At 56.1% G+C, this 16,251-nt stretch overlaps 2 protein-coding genes across 3 annotated transcripts in view; one reads left to right on the plus strand and one right to left on the minus strand.

Annotated features, from left to right (window-relative positions):
• Window positions 1-3,665, plus strand: part of LIMK2 (LIM domain kinase 2) — a 52,192-nt gene extending 48,527 nt beyond the window's left edge. For both annotated transcript variants that reach the window (XM_052654398.1, XM_052654399.1), the window contains 3 exons: window positions 92-147; window positions 918-1,075; window positions 2,262-3,665. In XM_052654398.1, coding sequence (XP_052510358.1) covers window positions 92-147; window positions 918-1,075; window positions 2,262-2,406 — 359 coding nt within the window. In that variant the 3' untranslated portion in view covers window positions 2,407-3,665. The remainder of the gene's footprint in view (window positions 1-91; window positions 148-917; window positions 1,076-2,261) is intronic.
• A 2,200-nt stretch (window positions 3,666-5,865) lies between these two features.
• On the minus strand, window positions 5,866-15,339 carry PIK3IP1 (phosphoinositide-3-kinase interacting protein 1). Its single transcript, XM_052654899.1, has 6 exons — window positions 15,253-15,339; window positions 14,208-14,324; window positions 14,005-14,124; window positions 12,945-13,139; window positions 12,771-12,849; window positions 5,866-6,359 (listed from the first exon to the last, which is right to left on the minus strand). Exons 1-6 carry the CDS (start codon window positions 15,335-15,337, stop codon window positions 6,155-6,157), a joined length of 801 nt encoding a protein of 266 aa, XP_052510859.1. The 5' UTR covers window positions 15,338-15,339; the 3' UTR covers window positions 5,866-6,154.
• Window positions 15,340-16,251: the final 912 nt, after the last annotated feature.

Genomic DNA, 16,251 nt, shown 5'->3' on the forward strand with positions numbered 1-16,251 from the left:
GGCTCTTGGCTCTGGCCTGACCTGGCTCCAGATGCAGTGCGGAGCAGAGATGGGACCAAACCTGACCGCCTGCTCTCCTGTGTTTCTGAAGGAAAGAGCTACGATGAGACGGTGGATGTCTTCTCTTTTGGGATCGTCCTCTGTGAGGTGAGCCCAGCGCGGAGGCCAGGCCCGAGGCAGCAGGCCTGGCAGCCCGGCCCCCCAGTTGGGCTGGGTGCTCCTCCTCCTAGGATGCATAGTGCCACAAAGTCAGCAGGAGCAGAGGGCCGTGTCGGTTATCACGGGTCTGTGGACATGTTCGAGTCTCACTGCTTTAAAAATATCGTTCAGTCTAACAGAAATCAGTTGAGCATCTACTCTATGCAGAGCCCTGGGCTGGCACCAGAGGGCTTCAGACATGAATCAGATCCAGTGCCTCCCTCCTCAGGGCCCGAACTCCAGCACAGGGCAGGGCGGGGCTGTGTGGAAGCCGCCCCTCCAGAGGCCGGTCAGGGGCGTCATGCTTCTGCACTGAGGCTCCTCCAGATTCTCTAGTCAGGAGACAGGCCTGCATTAGCAAGATACGGAGAGACAGGATGGGGCAGCCCTCTCAGCTGGGTTTTTACCTCCTTCCTCTTCTGTTTATTTGACTGCGTCTGGCCTTAGTTACAGCACGCAGGCTTCCCTCGAGGTGCAGCGTGCAGACTCAGTGGTTGCAGCACACAGGCTTGGTTGCCCCCCAGCATATGGGATCTCAGTTCCCTAACCAGAATTGAACCTGTGTCCCTGCATTGCCAGACAGATTCTTAACCACTGGAGCACGAGGGAAGCCCCTGCCTCCCACTTCTGACCATCCCTCCTGTCCTGTCCCTGCACCAGCACCCCCCTCCCCCACCACGTGGCTGCACCGTCCCTGACCACTGTCTTTCCACCTGCAGATAATCGGGCAGGTGTATGCAGATCCTGATTGCCTGCCCCGAACACTGGACTTCGGCCTCAACGTGAAACTCTTCTGGGAGAAGTTTGTCCCCACAGACTGCCCCCCAGCCTTCTTCCCCCTGGCCGCCATCTGCTGCAGACTGGAGCCTGAAAGCAGGTCAGAGTCCACGCCCCTCGTCCAGCCCGCATGGTCCTGGGATGCTCGCCCTAGTCCTCAGCCATCGCCAAGCTTTTCCCAGGCGCAGGGTGGTCAAAGCCTTGAGCTCATGGATGTAGCCATCAACCACTGAAGCCACCTGACGACCCTGACATGTCAGTAGGCAGGGAGGGAGACCGGGGTGTTGTAGCAAGTGACCCAGAGACAGCGTTAAACTTTAACAGCAGGAAATTCACCCAAACCTATATACCATGCTAACACTGTCTTCAAGTTTCCATGTTCCCATGTCCATGTCCAAACACATTTTTTTACACAGTTATCTTAAACAGAGGAAAGTCTGACGTTTTGCTTTGCATTTTTGTCACTACACAGTATTCCAGATGATCATTTCTGTTGACTGTGAAATTCACTAGGAGACTGTAGGAACATACATGTGCAGATGTTCAGGGTTTTCCAGTTCCTGCTTACAGTAGGCATTACAATGAGCATCTTTATGCATTAGTCAATTTTTTCCTTTAAAGAAATATTTTTAAAATTATCTTTAGTATATGAGAACATATATTTAATATGTGAGAAAGCAACAGATACTATGGAAAAAGGACTCAAGCCAAGCAAAAAGGGTTGTTCAGGGTGCAAGTTACCATCTTTAAGATGGTGGTCAGAGTAGGTCTTGCCAAGAAGGTGACAAGATGTTTAAGCAAAATCGAGGAGGAGATGGGGGAATGGACCTGAGCTGTCTCCAGGGCAGTAGGAGCCAGGCGTTCTCTTTTTCCTTGGGGTGAGCTGCCAAGACTGTGGGAAGCCCCACCCGGGGCAGATCCCATCGATATGGAAACGACTTTCAGTCTCAAGACTGAAAGGATCTTTGAAAGGGCACTTAGTCCAAACCCACCTGTAATGATTGCATTTTCTCTGAGACCTGGAAGCGGCTTTTCTTCTCCTGGGCTTGATTTTCAAGCCGTCCCTTCGAGCCAGACCCACCTCCCCCTGTGTTATCGCCGCTCATCTTTGCAGCAGCCTGTGCAGCCATATGACCCTGCTTCCCACTGAGGCACACCAAGGTTAAGGGCTTGCCCAAGGTCAGACACCCAGGAAGTGGTGGAGCCACAGGCCTGGGTGCCTTCCTTGCCACCTCACTGCCCGCCCCCACCCCCATAACTCACCTGTCTCCTCCTCCTCTTTCTAGACCGGCATTCTCCAAACTGGAGGACTGCTTTGAGGCGCTGTCCCTGTATCTGGGGGAGCTGGGCATCCCACTGCCTGCAGAGCTGGAGGAGCTGGACCACACCGTGAGCGTGCAGTACGGCCTGATCCGGGACTCACCTCCCTAGCCCTGGCCCAACCCCCTTCCAGGGGCCTCCCCCAGCCAGCACTGCCCCCTCTGCGCCCATCCCTGCTGCGGGCAGGGCCGGCCACGCCTCCTGGGGATCGGCAGCTCATTCGGAAGCAGGACTGGCCATCCTCCTACGTCCCCGGAGGCAAGCGGGCACAGCACCAGGGAAACGTCCCCACAGGTCCTGGAGCCCGGTTACTGTCCGTAAATCCAACACTCGCCTGGAAGCTGTGAAGAAAAACAAAGCCTGGTCCCTGAGCCAGGAGGAGTCTGTTACTTGTGACCACTCGGGAGCGCCTTGGCAGTGGATTCCCAGAGGCCCTTGCAAACACTAACCAGCGCACCCTGGACCTGCTGGGCAGGCTCCCGGGTGCACCGCTGGCGGACCCTGACGCCTCTGGTTCGGCCGGTGTAGGAGGACTTCTCGTGGAGTGTGGCAGAGAGTGCGGCTGTCCGAGGACGGGAAGCTACCGCAGTGCTCCCTGGCCTTGGCGCGTCCCGCCCTCCCCTGGGCAGCATTGAGGGAGTGGGCTGTAAAGCGCCTCCTGGTCGGTTTGTGGTGGGTCCGGCCAGGAGTCAGGAGCAGGGCTGGTTTCTGTTCGCCTCCTGGGCCCCGGGGCCCCATCGGCTCGAGGGGGAGCCTCCACTTGTGTTCTCACGCTGAGCTCTGGACTGGCGGGGAACTCGTGGGCGCGTCCTTCCTGCCAGCGACAAGCAGTCACCCAGGCCGAAGGCAGAGGCCCCGCCCTCGAAAGCCCTGGTGTCCTGGCTGCTGTCATTTGCACGCTCACGTGTGCTTCATCCAGGAGCCCGGGCTTGTGTGGGGCGGGCTCTGGAGGACACTGGCTGGTGGCAGGCCCAGCATGTGAGGTGTGGGCTGACCCTGCACCATATCTGCTAAGTGAGGAGTGGGTTTGGGACCTTACTGCGGTGTGAGTGGTTGTGCTGGGGGTGGGGGTGGCTGGGTGATGCTGGAGAAGGCGGTTGCCGTTGAGACTGTCTTGGTGTTGTACCTGTGGGGGTGATACGTGAAACGCTGTACATAGACCTGATGAGCTGTGGGACTAGGTGTTGCCTCTGGCCAGAGTCCTTGCTGTCACGGCTGTGCTCAGGTGTGGAGTGTGCGGGCCCTCGCCCTGGGCTCCTGGCAGCAGGGAGGCCGGCATCGTGCGGCTGGTGCTGCCTTGGTGGTCCCCGCAGGAGTGGGGGTGGTGGGCCCAAACCGGGCCGTGGAGCAGACCAAATAAATTAAGCAATTAATGTAACTGATGGTGCAAAGAGTGAGAACGCGCCTTGCGGCCTGGTTCAGGGAGACGCACGTGGAGGGTGCACTAGCCACTTTGAGGCCCCGGCCATGTGACTCCACAGCAGAGGTTTGGGTGCTCTGACCCTACCTCTTACACAGAACACCTGCCTGCTCCAGGGGACGTGTGTAGCCCACTGGACGCAGCCAGGCCTCAGGGCAGGTGACCCACCGCCTCCCAGCCATGCCATCCCCTCAGGGCCACCCAGGCCCGCCCTCCGATGTCCGCACACTCCCACTTGCCCGGCTGTCCTGGAGTCCTCACTGCAGGGCTGGGTGCCACCTTAACGGAGGAGGAAGTGTGTGCTCATCACCCCTGCCCCTGGTGTCTCCTTCCAAGAGCTCAAGGGGAGACCTGTTTCTTGTGTCTGCGCACAGGGCCTGTGGGGTGCCGGCTGGGCCAGGTGATGCGATCTGGCTCGTGGGATCCTGGGCACAGCACGCGTCCACAGACCCAAAGGTGGTTTCTCCTGAAGCTAGCTGGAGTCAGGGCCAAGATCTGGTTCCTGGAAAAACACACGCTAGGGTGCCCCTTGCTGGCAGCAGTATAGAGTGGTGACTGGATACAGGCAGAGGTCACCCTGGGTGTTCCTAGAGGCTGAGAACCTGTTGTGAAATCCTTGCTAAAAAGCCCCCCAAAAACTGCCATTGGTAGCTTCTGCTGGAGCCCTAGGAGTCACCCTGCGGGGACCTCCCTCGGCCCAGAGCAGCTCCTGGGAGCCCATCAACCCCTGCACACCCATCCCTCCTCCAGCTGCTGCAGCAGCCCCATCCCCCAACCCTGTCTCCAGCCCATCCCTAACCTCTAAAGAATGCTGAGGGGGAGAGGGTCTGCAGTGACTGGCTGCCCTCTGCCATGCTGCACAGCCTCTTTCCTGCAGCTTTGACCCGAGAGGCTTTCCTGGTGACGACGCTCCAGTTACCAACCACCTGGCCGCTGTTCCTGGTGTGGACCAAAGGGAAGGACAGACAGCAGAGCTCACCCTGCATGTGTTGACAAGGTAATCAAACGCTTCCCAGCTTTTGAGGAGGAGTGTCCTGACACCCCACAAGAACTTGGCAGTATGGATTTTTTTTTTTATGTTGAGTCAAATGCAGAGCCATTTCCTGCACTTTTATTCGCAGGTGTCAGAATGAGGTATATAAAAACATGTACACAGAAATGCTTTCATAGAAAAGTAGAAACCGGTCATGTCTTCTGCATCATGACCAACAAGAGACCCCCTGAGGCCTAGGTCCCCTCAGCAGGTGATTTCTGGGAATAGCCTGCTGGAGACAGACAGCCCCACAAACCCGGCCTCTGTGAACAGTGGTGGCAGGGCTTTGGGAAGGAAGCTCTGTGGCCAGGTTAGCCCTGCTGAGACCCCCGAGTGTGCCATCAGAGCCTCAAGGCTGACCGTGCTGGGAGCTTCCTCTTCGAACCTGAGCGTCACTCTCTTCGGACCCCTTCTGTCCAAAAGGCGTCAGGAGCCCTAAGGTCCCTTCCAATAGGTCTGCGATTGTTTCACAAGTTAGGGGTCGTGACCCCCACCCTGCTTCACCACAGGAAGGTGCTGGCCCTGAGGCCTTCCGTCACCTGCCTCCCGGTGGGTCTCCGGGTTAACCTCTGAGCAGCAGGTCACAAGGCCCCGCCTATAGCGCTGTTCCTGTAGGTCAGCTGGCTGCTGTCTCAGCCCTGGGGATGCAGAGAGGCCACTGTGCACCCTGAGAGGAGGCCGTCGGGGGTGCCCCGGGCCCGCTCAGGCCCTGGGGGCTGAGGCAGCTGCGAATCCCTCACCCCGCTCCTCAGTGGAATGTTCAGTGCCATTCTTCCCTTCCTCTCCTTTCAGAACAGGAGGAGCCCTGGGGCCCTGGGCCCGGCCCGCAGTCCTCGAGGCACATCACTGCCAGCAGCCTCTGCCTAGATCCTATGCTCAACCCACAGTGCTGACTTTCATACAGACTCGTTTCCATTTCCCAGAAATGGTCAGGAGGGGTCCTAAATACTGAAAAAACTAAATACGTTTTTTAAACGCTGCCTCTTGACCTACGTGACCAGAACTGAATAACAACGCGCGCCACTCAGACCCACAGCGAGCATGTGGGGAGGCTGAGGCCGAGGCCACCTTGCACAATGAAGCACAGGGGAGCTGGGGGAGCCCCCTTTCCGTCCCTGGTTTGGTTCCGGGGCACAGGAAGCCCCTGTCACAGCGCTGCTGTGGGGGCTGCTGCTGTCCCCATCCGTGGGAAAAACCCTGCTCCACGGTATGGAGAGCGAGCCTTGCAGGACACTACCCAGCCTCGTTCTCAGCCCACAGTGCCACCTGTTCCTGTCTTCGGGTTCAAACAGAAAAAGGGGGGGTTTCAACCACAATAGAAAGTGTAGCTCCTCCCAGCTGTAGGGGCGGGGGTAGGTGGTCCCGCACCAGTCTCTGCAATGGGCTCCTGCCCATCGTGGGGGGGCTCAGGCGCCTGGAGTGCCTGCCTGGCCCATGAGGGGGGCACTGCCCTCCTGAAGGTCGACTGGAGTCTGGCTGGCGTGGACCACGATGGCCTTTTCATCCATGATCTCGCAGGTGGGGTTGGTGAAGGCAGACAAGGGCAGGGTAGCCCGCTGCAGCTCCCGCTCGCACGCTTTCTGCTCGTGCTGGGCTTTCAGGTCCTTGCCCCTGGCAGGAGAAGAGGGAAGAGTCAGGCTGTGCCTCCCACACAGCCTGCTCGTAGGCCAGCACCCTGAAGCCCAGCAGGGGCTGGCCGCAGTCACAGCCAGGCAGGGCTGTTCTGCCAGACTGCCTTAACTCAGCAAGGAGCTCCTAAACCTTGTCTGTGAGATGGGGGTGACAGGAGCACGACCCTCCCTCAGCTGCAGTGGGGCCCCCTGAGGATGGTGGGGACGAAAGAGACCCTTAAAGCAAAACGAGGCACCACGGGACCCACCCAGAAAAACCCTCAGCCCTCACCCATAAAGCTGTCCAGAAAACTGACCTGACCATCCTGTTCTGAGACGCCTCATCCAAAAGTCTCAGAAGGTGTGAGCTCTGGCTGGAAATGAGGACCATCCCCTCCCCGGAAGGTGTGAGCCCTGGCTACAAAGAGGGACCATCCCCTCCGAGTGCAGTGGGCAAGGAGCCTCTGCGGGCTGCTCGGGTCGACGGGAAACGAGGACACGACAACCATGGGACCCCTGAGTGTTCACAGGCCTTCTGGTACTCCGTGACCCAGTCAGGCTGAGGCGTTACCCCATTTTATTGACATGAAGTGCTCCATGCTGAGGGCTTGACGTGCGCCTCACTTCATTCTGAATCCTAACAATTAGGTGTTATCGTTCATTTTATAGATGAGGAAGTAAGTCCAAAGAAGCTGAACTCTCCAAATGGCACGGTGGGCTCGCGCCCAAGTCTGTTGGACTCTGGCTGACGCTCAAGAGAAGCTCTAACCTCATCAGGGTCATCCCCCCACAAAAAGGATAGGGCAGGGCCTCACCCACCCAGTCTTCCGGCTGCATGTCCCGTCCGCTCCACTGGACCAGCCACACCCACTGCAAGCCAAAGGGTGTGGTGTGCGCCTGGCACACTGCACGCCAGAACCCAGGTCAGCATCCTCTTAACACAGCAATCAGACATGGCTCAGCCGTCAGAGGAAATCTTCCCGGAAGGAGCCCATCCCGAAGAGGCCCTGAAGCAAGCAGCTGATGGATGACCTCGTGCGGCAAACAGGCCTGCCTCAGAGTCCCCAGGGAGACAGCCGAGAGCAGACAGATGACACAGCGATCACCCAGGGAGGTGCAAGGACAAAGGTTTCCAGAGTCACGAACGCTGAGGACACGGGCACTGGAGAGGAAAGAGCAGGTGCCTCCTAATTGCCTTTAAATCAACCAGTTCTCCGCCCCGGACCAGCCCATCCTGGGCTGTGTGACACTCGGCCTTGGGGAGCCTTGGTTTCATCATCTCTGAAATGGGAATGATACCTGAACTCCAAATATGATGATGAAAATGGAGTCACTCAGTTCTGTCTGAATCTTTGCGACCCCATGGACTGTAGCCTACCAGGCTCCTCTGTCCATTGGATTTTCCAGGCAAGACTACTGGATGGGAAAGCATTTCGAAAACCATGGGACTGCTATAAAGCTCACAGAGGGCTGTTGCGATTTGCCCTGAAGGTGATGTGACTCACCAGGCAACATTATCTTAATCTGGGTTCCCACGGGAACTCTCCTACTGGACAGCCAGGGTGAGTGTTGTTTATGTGACCCCGACCCCTGCCCTCCGCTCTAGGCCTTAAGCTTCATCATCCTGTAAAACAGGGAGCCAGACTTGAGAACCTTCAGGACCCCTAACATCCTGTGAGATCCTGAGCATGACTTGTGCCCCGCGCACCCCTGCTCCTCACTGTTGGGTCACAGGTGGCACACCTGTGCACTCATGCCCCCGACTCGCCCTGGGTGGCCAAGTCTGCGTGTAAGCCTGCAGCTCCTGCCCGTCCTCATCGGGCTCTGCACTGGACACCCCGAGCCACAGCAGAGGAGCTCCCCAAGCCCCCGGAGGGCTGAGGAGGGCCACGGGGACACGGCTGCCTGGAGCAAGTGCACCCTCACTCACGGCCCAAGATTCGCTCTGCCCCTGGGCAGTTCTCAGTCACAGCTACTGCCACCTAGAAGAGAACACCTCTGCCTCTGGCATACAACAGAAAACTATAGTCTGCCCATGTCAGGAGAAACTTGGAAAGCCTGGATTTAATTCTATTAAGGAAGAGTCCCTTGGACTGCAAGGAGATCAAAACAGTCAATCATAAAGGAAATCAACCCTGAATATTCATTGGAAGGACTGATGCTGAAGCCCCAATACTGTGGCCACCTGATGCGAAGAGCCGACTCGTTGGGAAAGCCCAACGCTGGGAAAGATTGAGGGCAGGAGGAGAAGGGGGCGACAGAAGATGAGATGGTTGGATGGCATCACTGACTCAATGGACATGAGTTTGAGCAAGCTCCGGGAGATAGTGAAGGACAGGGAGGCCTGGTGTGCTGCAGTCCACGGGGTCGCAAAGACACACAACTGAGCGACTGAACAGCAAGGGAGCCCACAAACAAGCCAGCAGAGAACCAAAGGCCATCTACAAAAGCAGCAGAGTACGTGCCCAGAGCCTTGAGCCAAGGCCTGAATTTCAAAACTTAAGGGGCTGAAGGAAGAAGGAAAGCAGGGACTCCTGCTTCCCAAGGACCCACTAAGGTGCCAGGAAGTGGCCTTCCCACCTTCCACCCTGAGAAGGGCCACCTGTGCACCGGCTGGATGCCACACCCTTTACACATGCGTCATCTTTGTCTCATTTCCACCCAGCACTGCGTGTCATCCACATTTTATAGCCGAAGAAGCTGAGGCTTTCCTCAGCTGCCTCCTTTTCCAAGCATCTGGCTGTGGTCAGCCAGGCTGTTGATAATGGTGAGGCTGCGTCACACACAAGTCTTGAGGGGGGGTTAAAAATCAATGTGGATAATGGGGCAGAGCTGGGCTTGAAGATCAGCCAAGGGTAAATGCAAGGAGCAAGTGCCGGGACAAGTCCGGATGGCAGCCTCTTCCATTTAGAAGCCTCAAAACACACTCAGCCCCGCATGCCTCCTGCTAATGGCACCTGTGAGTCCGAGAGGTGCCACGGCAGCCCCCAGCTCCTTCTGGGGTCTCAGAGAGGCCACCAGCATGGCTGCACTGACCGTCAGGCAGCTCAGCCCCTTCTCACCACCTATAAGGACATCCAGGCTGTTGTCTGACAGCCAAGAAAGAACAAAAGACTCATTCACTAACTCAGTTCCTCTCCTGGGCGGGTGGAGGCGATGTTGACTGACAGTTTTCCCCTCGCCTTTTTATCAGAGCCAGAGCACAGACACTGCGCTCGGGGCAGGGAGCTGCAGGCTGGCCACCTGAACCAGACAACCAGGACAGGGGCCCACCAGGCTGAACCCTTGCCCGCTCCCACCTGCCTCCCTTCCTCCCGAGAGGAAGCCTGGTGCCTGCCCACCCCTCCTGGCCAGGAAAACTCCCTCCCGTTATCCTCCTGGCCCTTGGAAGGGTTCAGATTCGGAGCTTTGAGGAATTCTATCCTGACTGCTCCAGGGTCAGGCCTGGTGGCCGGGCCGGCCAGAAAGCAGGAGTGCACAGAGCTGCTGTCTGTATCTGACATCCTCTTGCTGGGTGATAGAGGCACCCAGGACCTCCTTCAGGCAACACAGGCTGCCTCAAATTATTACGTAACTCTGAGCACTGCTCTCGTCCCCGTCAGAAGTGGCGCTGTGCCACACTGCTGCTCAAGACAAGTTCCTCACGGCAGCCAAGGTCAGGAAGACAGCCAGCTGTCTGCCCAGACTACACTCATTTGATGGTCACAACAAACCTATGCGGCATCTACTAGGATCTCTGTTTCAGGGACAGGACAGCAGAAGTGGAGAGGCTCCATCATTTATTCACGCAGAGGGTGGATTTGGGATCTGAACCTAGTACTGCCTGTCTTTAGGAAGCGTTAGAGCTGGGCGGATCATCGCTGACCTGCCCCCATGCTATTTTACACCTGAGGGAAGTAGAGAAGGCAAATGACTTGTCCAGTGCCACACTCAGAACTGCTCACAGTTCCAGAACCTGGCTCTTTTGACTTCTAAGCCCAGCTGTTGTAGTTTGAAAGTTTCTGTTTTATTTTGAAAGGTTCTGGGCATGTTCACTCAGTCGGGTCTAACTCTATTGCAGTCCCATAAACTACAGCCTGCCAGGCTCCTCAGTCCATGGGATTTCCCAGGCAAGAATACTTTGCCATTTCCTCCTCCAGGGGATCTTCCCAACCCAGAGATTGAACTGGGATCTCTTGCACTGGCAGGAGGATTCTTTACCACTGAGCCACCGGGGAAGCCCGTACTATCTTATGCAATCCAAAGCAAATTGGCACGAAGCTCCTGAGCCTTGCTGGACTTTAGGGAGACACTGGCAGTCCTTACTGGCCATGTAGCTTGGACACACCGCTGAACTCCTCTCGGTCTCAGCTCCTCACTGTGAAATGGTGTAAAAGTGGTCCTTCTAGTGTGGTCCTGCGGCTTTGGTGCTATCGTCAGGGAAGGACACTCAAGTGGGTCTTATTAAGAAAGTCTAGGTGGCTGTGGTGGTTATTTAACCTGACTGGTGTTAGTCCAGGGTAACCTGGGGTGGGCATGGGTGTGCACGGAGAGGGGACACAGCTCTACGGAACAGATAAGACAGGAGGTGCAGGGAAGTGGAAGGACCTGTGCTCCACGGCACTTCCAGGACACTGTCCTGTGACTCTGGGGAGAGAGTGGGGCTGAGCGCTTGCCTCCAGCCCACAAGCCGTTTCCTGTTGCGCAGGCTGTGCTCGGGGCGTTCTTGCTGAGGAAAGGGGTGGTCCGGTGGTTAGGAGTCTGGTGACTCGGTGCCTTGCCCTGAGATTACAGGAGAGTAAATATAGGCTCTCGGGGCGCTCCCGTGACAGCCTAGAGGAGCAGATGTAGAAGCAAAAGGCGTGGCTCCCTCCTCCGGCCTGAGAACTGAGCTCGCGATTAGGGACGTTCAGCAGCCAGTTCAAGCACCTGGAGGCCTGGGCACTGGCACAAGACTGACGGCAAGCCCAGTGCTATCCAGTGGCTGAGGAGGAAATATGGCAACATCTAGACTCAGCCAACATGGTTTGGGTCTGAGCTGCGAACTGTAACCAGGGCCTCCCCATCATTCCCCCTAACTCTCTGAAATGACAAACAGGTGCTCCTCAACCTGCCCCATCCACTGTCATGCTGAGGGCAGCGACCTTATGCTAGGGGACAGGAGACCCTCTCAGGTCAGCACTTCCCCTCTCTGAACCTGTGCTTCCTGAATCACAGAAGATCAGAGAAGTGATGGAGCCTGGAGAGCACAAGTGCAGTGTGCCCACATTTTACAGAAAAGAGAAACAGCTATGGTTTACTGACCGCTTTCTTTGGGCCAGGCAGTCAAGTGTCTCAGCAACAGCCGTGCCCTGGAGTAGAAAACAGAACCACCCTGCCCAAAGTCACGCAGATTGCTAGTCAGTGGCAGGACTGAGACTTAGCTTCACCGAAGGCTAGGTGTGTGACCTCAAAGAAGTCTCAGTTTCCTTATCTGTAAATATCATTGGCTTTATCGGGGGTGATTGTGAGGACTGAGTTAAAGTACACATATCATTTGAAGCAGTACCTGGCCTTCAGAAATACTGCTACTATTACTGTTATTATTCTTACCAATATGTCCCCTTTTCCATCTGTAAAACAAGGCTGACTGCATCACTCTAGAGACAACTCGATTTTATTTAATACTGGATAACCCGCTGGGGCTGTGGTCCTCACCACTGGAAAACGCAGGCCACCACATCACTTCCCTTATAGGAAGCCTTCCCAGACCACAGAAAAGAAATATCGCAGATACTCAGGAATGGAAGTCAAATCCCCTGATTTTTGCCCAGCATTTTGCAAATAATCTTCCCAGAGTCAACCAGTGCTGGAAAAATGGGCACAACTCGATTATCATCACGCACTTCAACTCGCTTCTTTCCTCCTGTCCTAGAAGAGATCCCACTGCTCACAGCTCAGGATATTCAAGCCCCAAATGCAAAAGCAGTGGCTGGGAACCTTTTCTAGGAGCAGAATTTTATAACTCACAGAAAGAATTCAATCTCCCAGTCCCCACGATGAGAGCCCAGCCTCATTTCTGAAAGGCCACCCGCTTCCACAGCAGACATGCTTCCACACCAGACAGCAGGGAATGTCAGTGTCAAGAGAGCTGGATGTGACTCCAGCCACTCCCAGACAGTATAACCTTGAGCGGGTTACTTCACCCTTCTGATGAAGGCCTCCTCACCTGTACAACGGGGAATAAGAATCCCTACCTCATCAGGCTTTCTGGGTGATGAGTAAAGGCACCAAAGAAGAGGGTTTGTCCAAGGCCACCTGGTGAAAACTAGAACCAAGTCTCTGCATCCAAGACCTCACTTCCTTTATAGGTAAGAATGCCACAAAGGAGTCTGGTTTGACTTTGTATACCTTTCTCTCCTCTCTCACCGAGCCCAGAAAAGAAGCTACTGACCTCTTGTAGGTGTAGCCAAGGACGATTCCAGCTCCAATGATGATGATGATCACCATCATGGTGATGCCCAGCACGTAGCCTGCCAAGGACAGGACACAAGGTCCCATTAGCTCCACCCCAGATAATCAAATATTTCTCCTTGAATTCCACACGGACAGAGGCAGGCAGTCATACCCAGGGTTCCCAGGTCCTTCTTCTCCTTGGAGTTCACCCGCACCCGTTGACTGATCCCAATCACTGGCTGCACAGCTGCAGCCTCGCTCCGGGCGGGCAGGGCGTTGGCAGGAGCAAACACCTCATCTCCTCCTGGCACTTCAGCAGCCTCCTCAGTTTCTGTCGTGGAGGTTGGCAGGCCCTGGGAAGTGGTATCTGGAGGTGAAGTGGGAAAACAGCTCTCATCAGAGAGTGGCCTGAGTTTGGGGGAAGCTGAGTGGGCCCATCTTAGAATGCACTGTACACACTGAAATCAAGACCCAGGGGCAAGATCTGGCCTAAAGGCTGCACCACAGCTGGAACAAGACAAAGAAGGCTGTGAGAAAGGGGCTCACCTGCCTCCCATGTCTTCATATTCTCAAATTCTTGCTGTCTTCCAAGGCCCAGCTCAGCTCCCCTCCAGGGGTAACCTCTATGCCAAGAGGCAATGCGTGACTCCTCTAAACAGCTCGCATTTGCTGAACCCACACTTTATGCCAATCCCTATGTTACATGCTTACATATCCCATTTAAACCTAGAGAATCGTCCTTGCTGCCCTGGGAGCCACTCTGGTGTCTAAGAAACTTGGATTCAAATCTGGACCCTGCCACTGCCTTTGGTAAGTCGCTGAACTTCTCTTTAATCTTAGATCCCGCAAACTGGGTGGAGGGGGGCTGTGAAAGAGTGCCTAGCACACAGCAGACACTACACAAACCGGCTCCTAAACCGAGGGGCTAGCTAAGGGCGTGGACCAACGACACACTTTTCCGGGGCTCCCCCAGCGGCATTCCTGGCGCCGAGCTCGGTCGAGGGGCGGGGCCTAGCTGCCCACGGTTGTTTACTAGGCGCTCGCGGAGAATGAGCTCATTCCGGGCGGCGGCGCCGGCCAATGAGCTTCGGGTCTCGCGGCCTGGAGACAGCCGTGGCCAATCGGACAGCGCGGGGCGGGGAGGGGCCGGCCGGCGTCGCGCGGCCGCACGTGCGCGGCGGGTGCTGCGACAGCTCCTGGGAAGCCCTGGGCGCGGGGTCTGGGGCGGGTACCTGGGCAGCGCAGGTCCTCGCAAGGTCGCTTCTCGGGAGCTCCAGCCTCGCCGCTGACGTAGCACCAGGGCCCGCGCGGGTCCTGGTCCGGGTTCCGGCAGTAGCTGTGGTTGCCGGCGCCTGAGACGGGAGAGAAGGCACCATAGGCCGGGGTTGGGACACTGCCTCCGCCCGCTCTCCCGCCGCCCGGGACGGGCACTCACCCGACTCTGGGGCAAATGCCAGGCCGCTCTGCGCGTCCAGCCAGTTGAGGCAGCGGTGGCCCGGCGCGGGGGAGGGCTGATCCGCCCGGTACAGGTGGCCGTTATCCCAGAAGCAGCCTATGAGGAAGAGGAGCCCCCGACAGGACACTGAGTGGCGGGCAGGGGAGCCCGGGCCCACCCCTGCTGGGAGACCCTGCCCTCAGGTGGAAAACCCCGCCTGCCTCGCTGGGCTGTTGTGAGGCCGGAAAGAGAAGGGAGGGCGGGCGAGTGAAGAGCCCCGAGCCGGTGTCGGGCCCCCTCTGCTCAGTGTTGGCTTTTTTCTTTTCTTTTTTTAAGCCGGAAAGCACTGCACAAGTGCAAGGGGTTGTTGCTCAGGAGCTTGTGACCACTTTGGAGGAAGGTGCAGGGGAGCCCTGGGTTCAGGACCGTCTGTGGAGACGGTGGGAATTTTGGATCAGGGGGTGGCAGGACCCCAAATCCATCCCTGTGTTGTCATTCTGTGTTATGTAAACTCTGGGGTTCTTGTCTCTGTGGATGTGGAACTTTCACAGGCAGCATTCCCTCCCAAGAGAATCCTACAAAGGCCTTTATATCCAGTCAGGCAAAAGAGAGCCTCAAATGGAGGGAACCTGCCTAATTGCTGCCTGGATATGACTCCAAATTCCCACTCCCCTCAGCAGGAGGGCCTCAGGAAGGGGCTGGGTAAGGAGAGCAAGCGCTCTAGAGACACCCGATAAAGCCCCCCGAAAAGAACAGGACTTAGGAGTGGGGGAGGTGAACTCCCAAGTTCCATCCACTCAAGAGCCACCGGCAAGAAAAAGAAAAGAGAAAGCGGTTATTTGTCTTTGTTCTTAATGGCAAAGATGGAGCTGCAAGCTCCAGGCAGGGAAAGGAGAAAGAAAAAAACAAAACCAACAAAGCTTTCACGGGACAACAGGAAGCTGCCTCAAGCTCCGTTTCCTGTCTTCGTCCTGCTTGGAAAATAGGAAGCATCACCCTTTCTGCTTCATTAAGTCGCTGCAGAAAGGAAAGATTGTAATCTCACCTCCAGATCCATAGGCTTCTGCCAGGAGCATGTTGCTGACGAGGATTGTTCGCACCCAGGCCAACAGCATCCTCACCTCCTTCATCCTGCAGGTGACTGACCAACCAGAGTCCAGCCGGGGTCCCCCTAGGCGGCGGCTCTGCCTCCCGTTCCCAGCCTTGCAGTCAGACTGCTCTTGTTATGTGCTTCTGGTAAACAGCCTCTCTTTAGAACTGGGAGCTTCCAGCAAGCTTGCTGCAGCGAGGTGGTTTTTTTTATTTTTCCGGCTGAAAGGCGCCCCCTGGGTCCTAAGCCTCCTATACCATGCTCATCACTCTGCCCTGAGTCAAGAGAGGAACTCAGCCAAGCGGAGAGAGGCAGAAAAGTTCAGGCTGTGCTTAGCAGTGGTTCAGCTTGAGACGCGCACTGCCTGCATCCCGGGGCCTTTCATCTCTTCTGTTTACATTTGTGTGAGTACATAAAGAATAATTTTGTCAAGAGGCATCTCTGGGGGTTGGGGGCTCAGGGAGTTTGGAATTACAGTCGGTAAGTAAGGCAGAACCACTTAGGGAGAACATGTTAGCTACACAGCTTGGAGGAACTCGAGACTGGATGGGACACAGATAAGAGAATCCAGGTGGGAGCAGCTCTTTAAACCCATTCTTGAAAAAAAGAAAAGGGCCTTGTGGTTTATACATGTTAATAAACACTGATTCTCTCTTTTTTAAAAAAGAATGTAACTTTGCCAGTCATATCAGTCACATTCCTTTGCTTCTCTTTGGGGCTTGGGAGCGACATATATAGCAGGAGCCCACTAGGGGTCTCTTTAGTTGGAAACACATGTCCTGAAGACATTGGGACATTTGCTCAGCTGTGTTTAATAGCCTGGCCTTTCTACCAGCCATGAATTCATATAGAGGAAGTTAAGGAAAGTGGTTGCCCTTTCCCCACCCCCACCCTGTGGGAAATCCATCTGCAGCGATTTATATGCATTATTAAACCTCACCACATCCATACGCC

Source organism: Budorcas taxicolor, chromosome 17 (genome assembly GCF_023091745.1).
Source record: "Budorcas taxicolor isolate Tak-1 chromosome 17, Takin1.1, whole genome shotgun sequence".
Taxonomy (NCBI): Eukaryota; Metazoa; Chordata; class Mammalia; order Artiodactyla; family Bovidae; genus Budorcas; species Budorcas taxicolor.

Excerpts from the sequence above, each read along its gene's own strand:
- PIK3IP1 (XM_052654899.1), bottom strand. The coding sequence starts at position 15,337 with ATGAAGGAGGTGAGGATGCTGTTGGCCTGGGTGCGAACAATCCTCGTC. Across the intron at positions 13,140-14,004 it reads CGAGGACCTGCGCTGCCCAG|ATACCACTTCCCAGGGCCTG; the intron begins GTACCCGCCCCA and ends CTTCACCTCCAG. Across the intron at positions 6,360-12,770 it reads CTTGGCTACACCTACAAGAG|GGGCAAGGACCTGAAAGCCC; the intron begins GTCAGTAGCTTC and ends TTCTCCTGCCAG.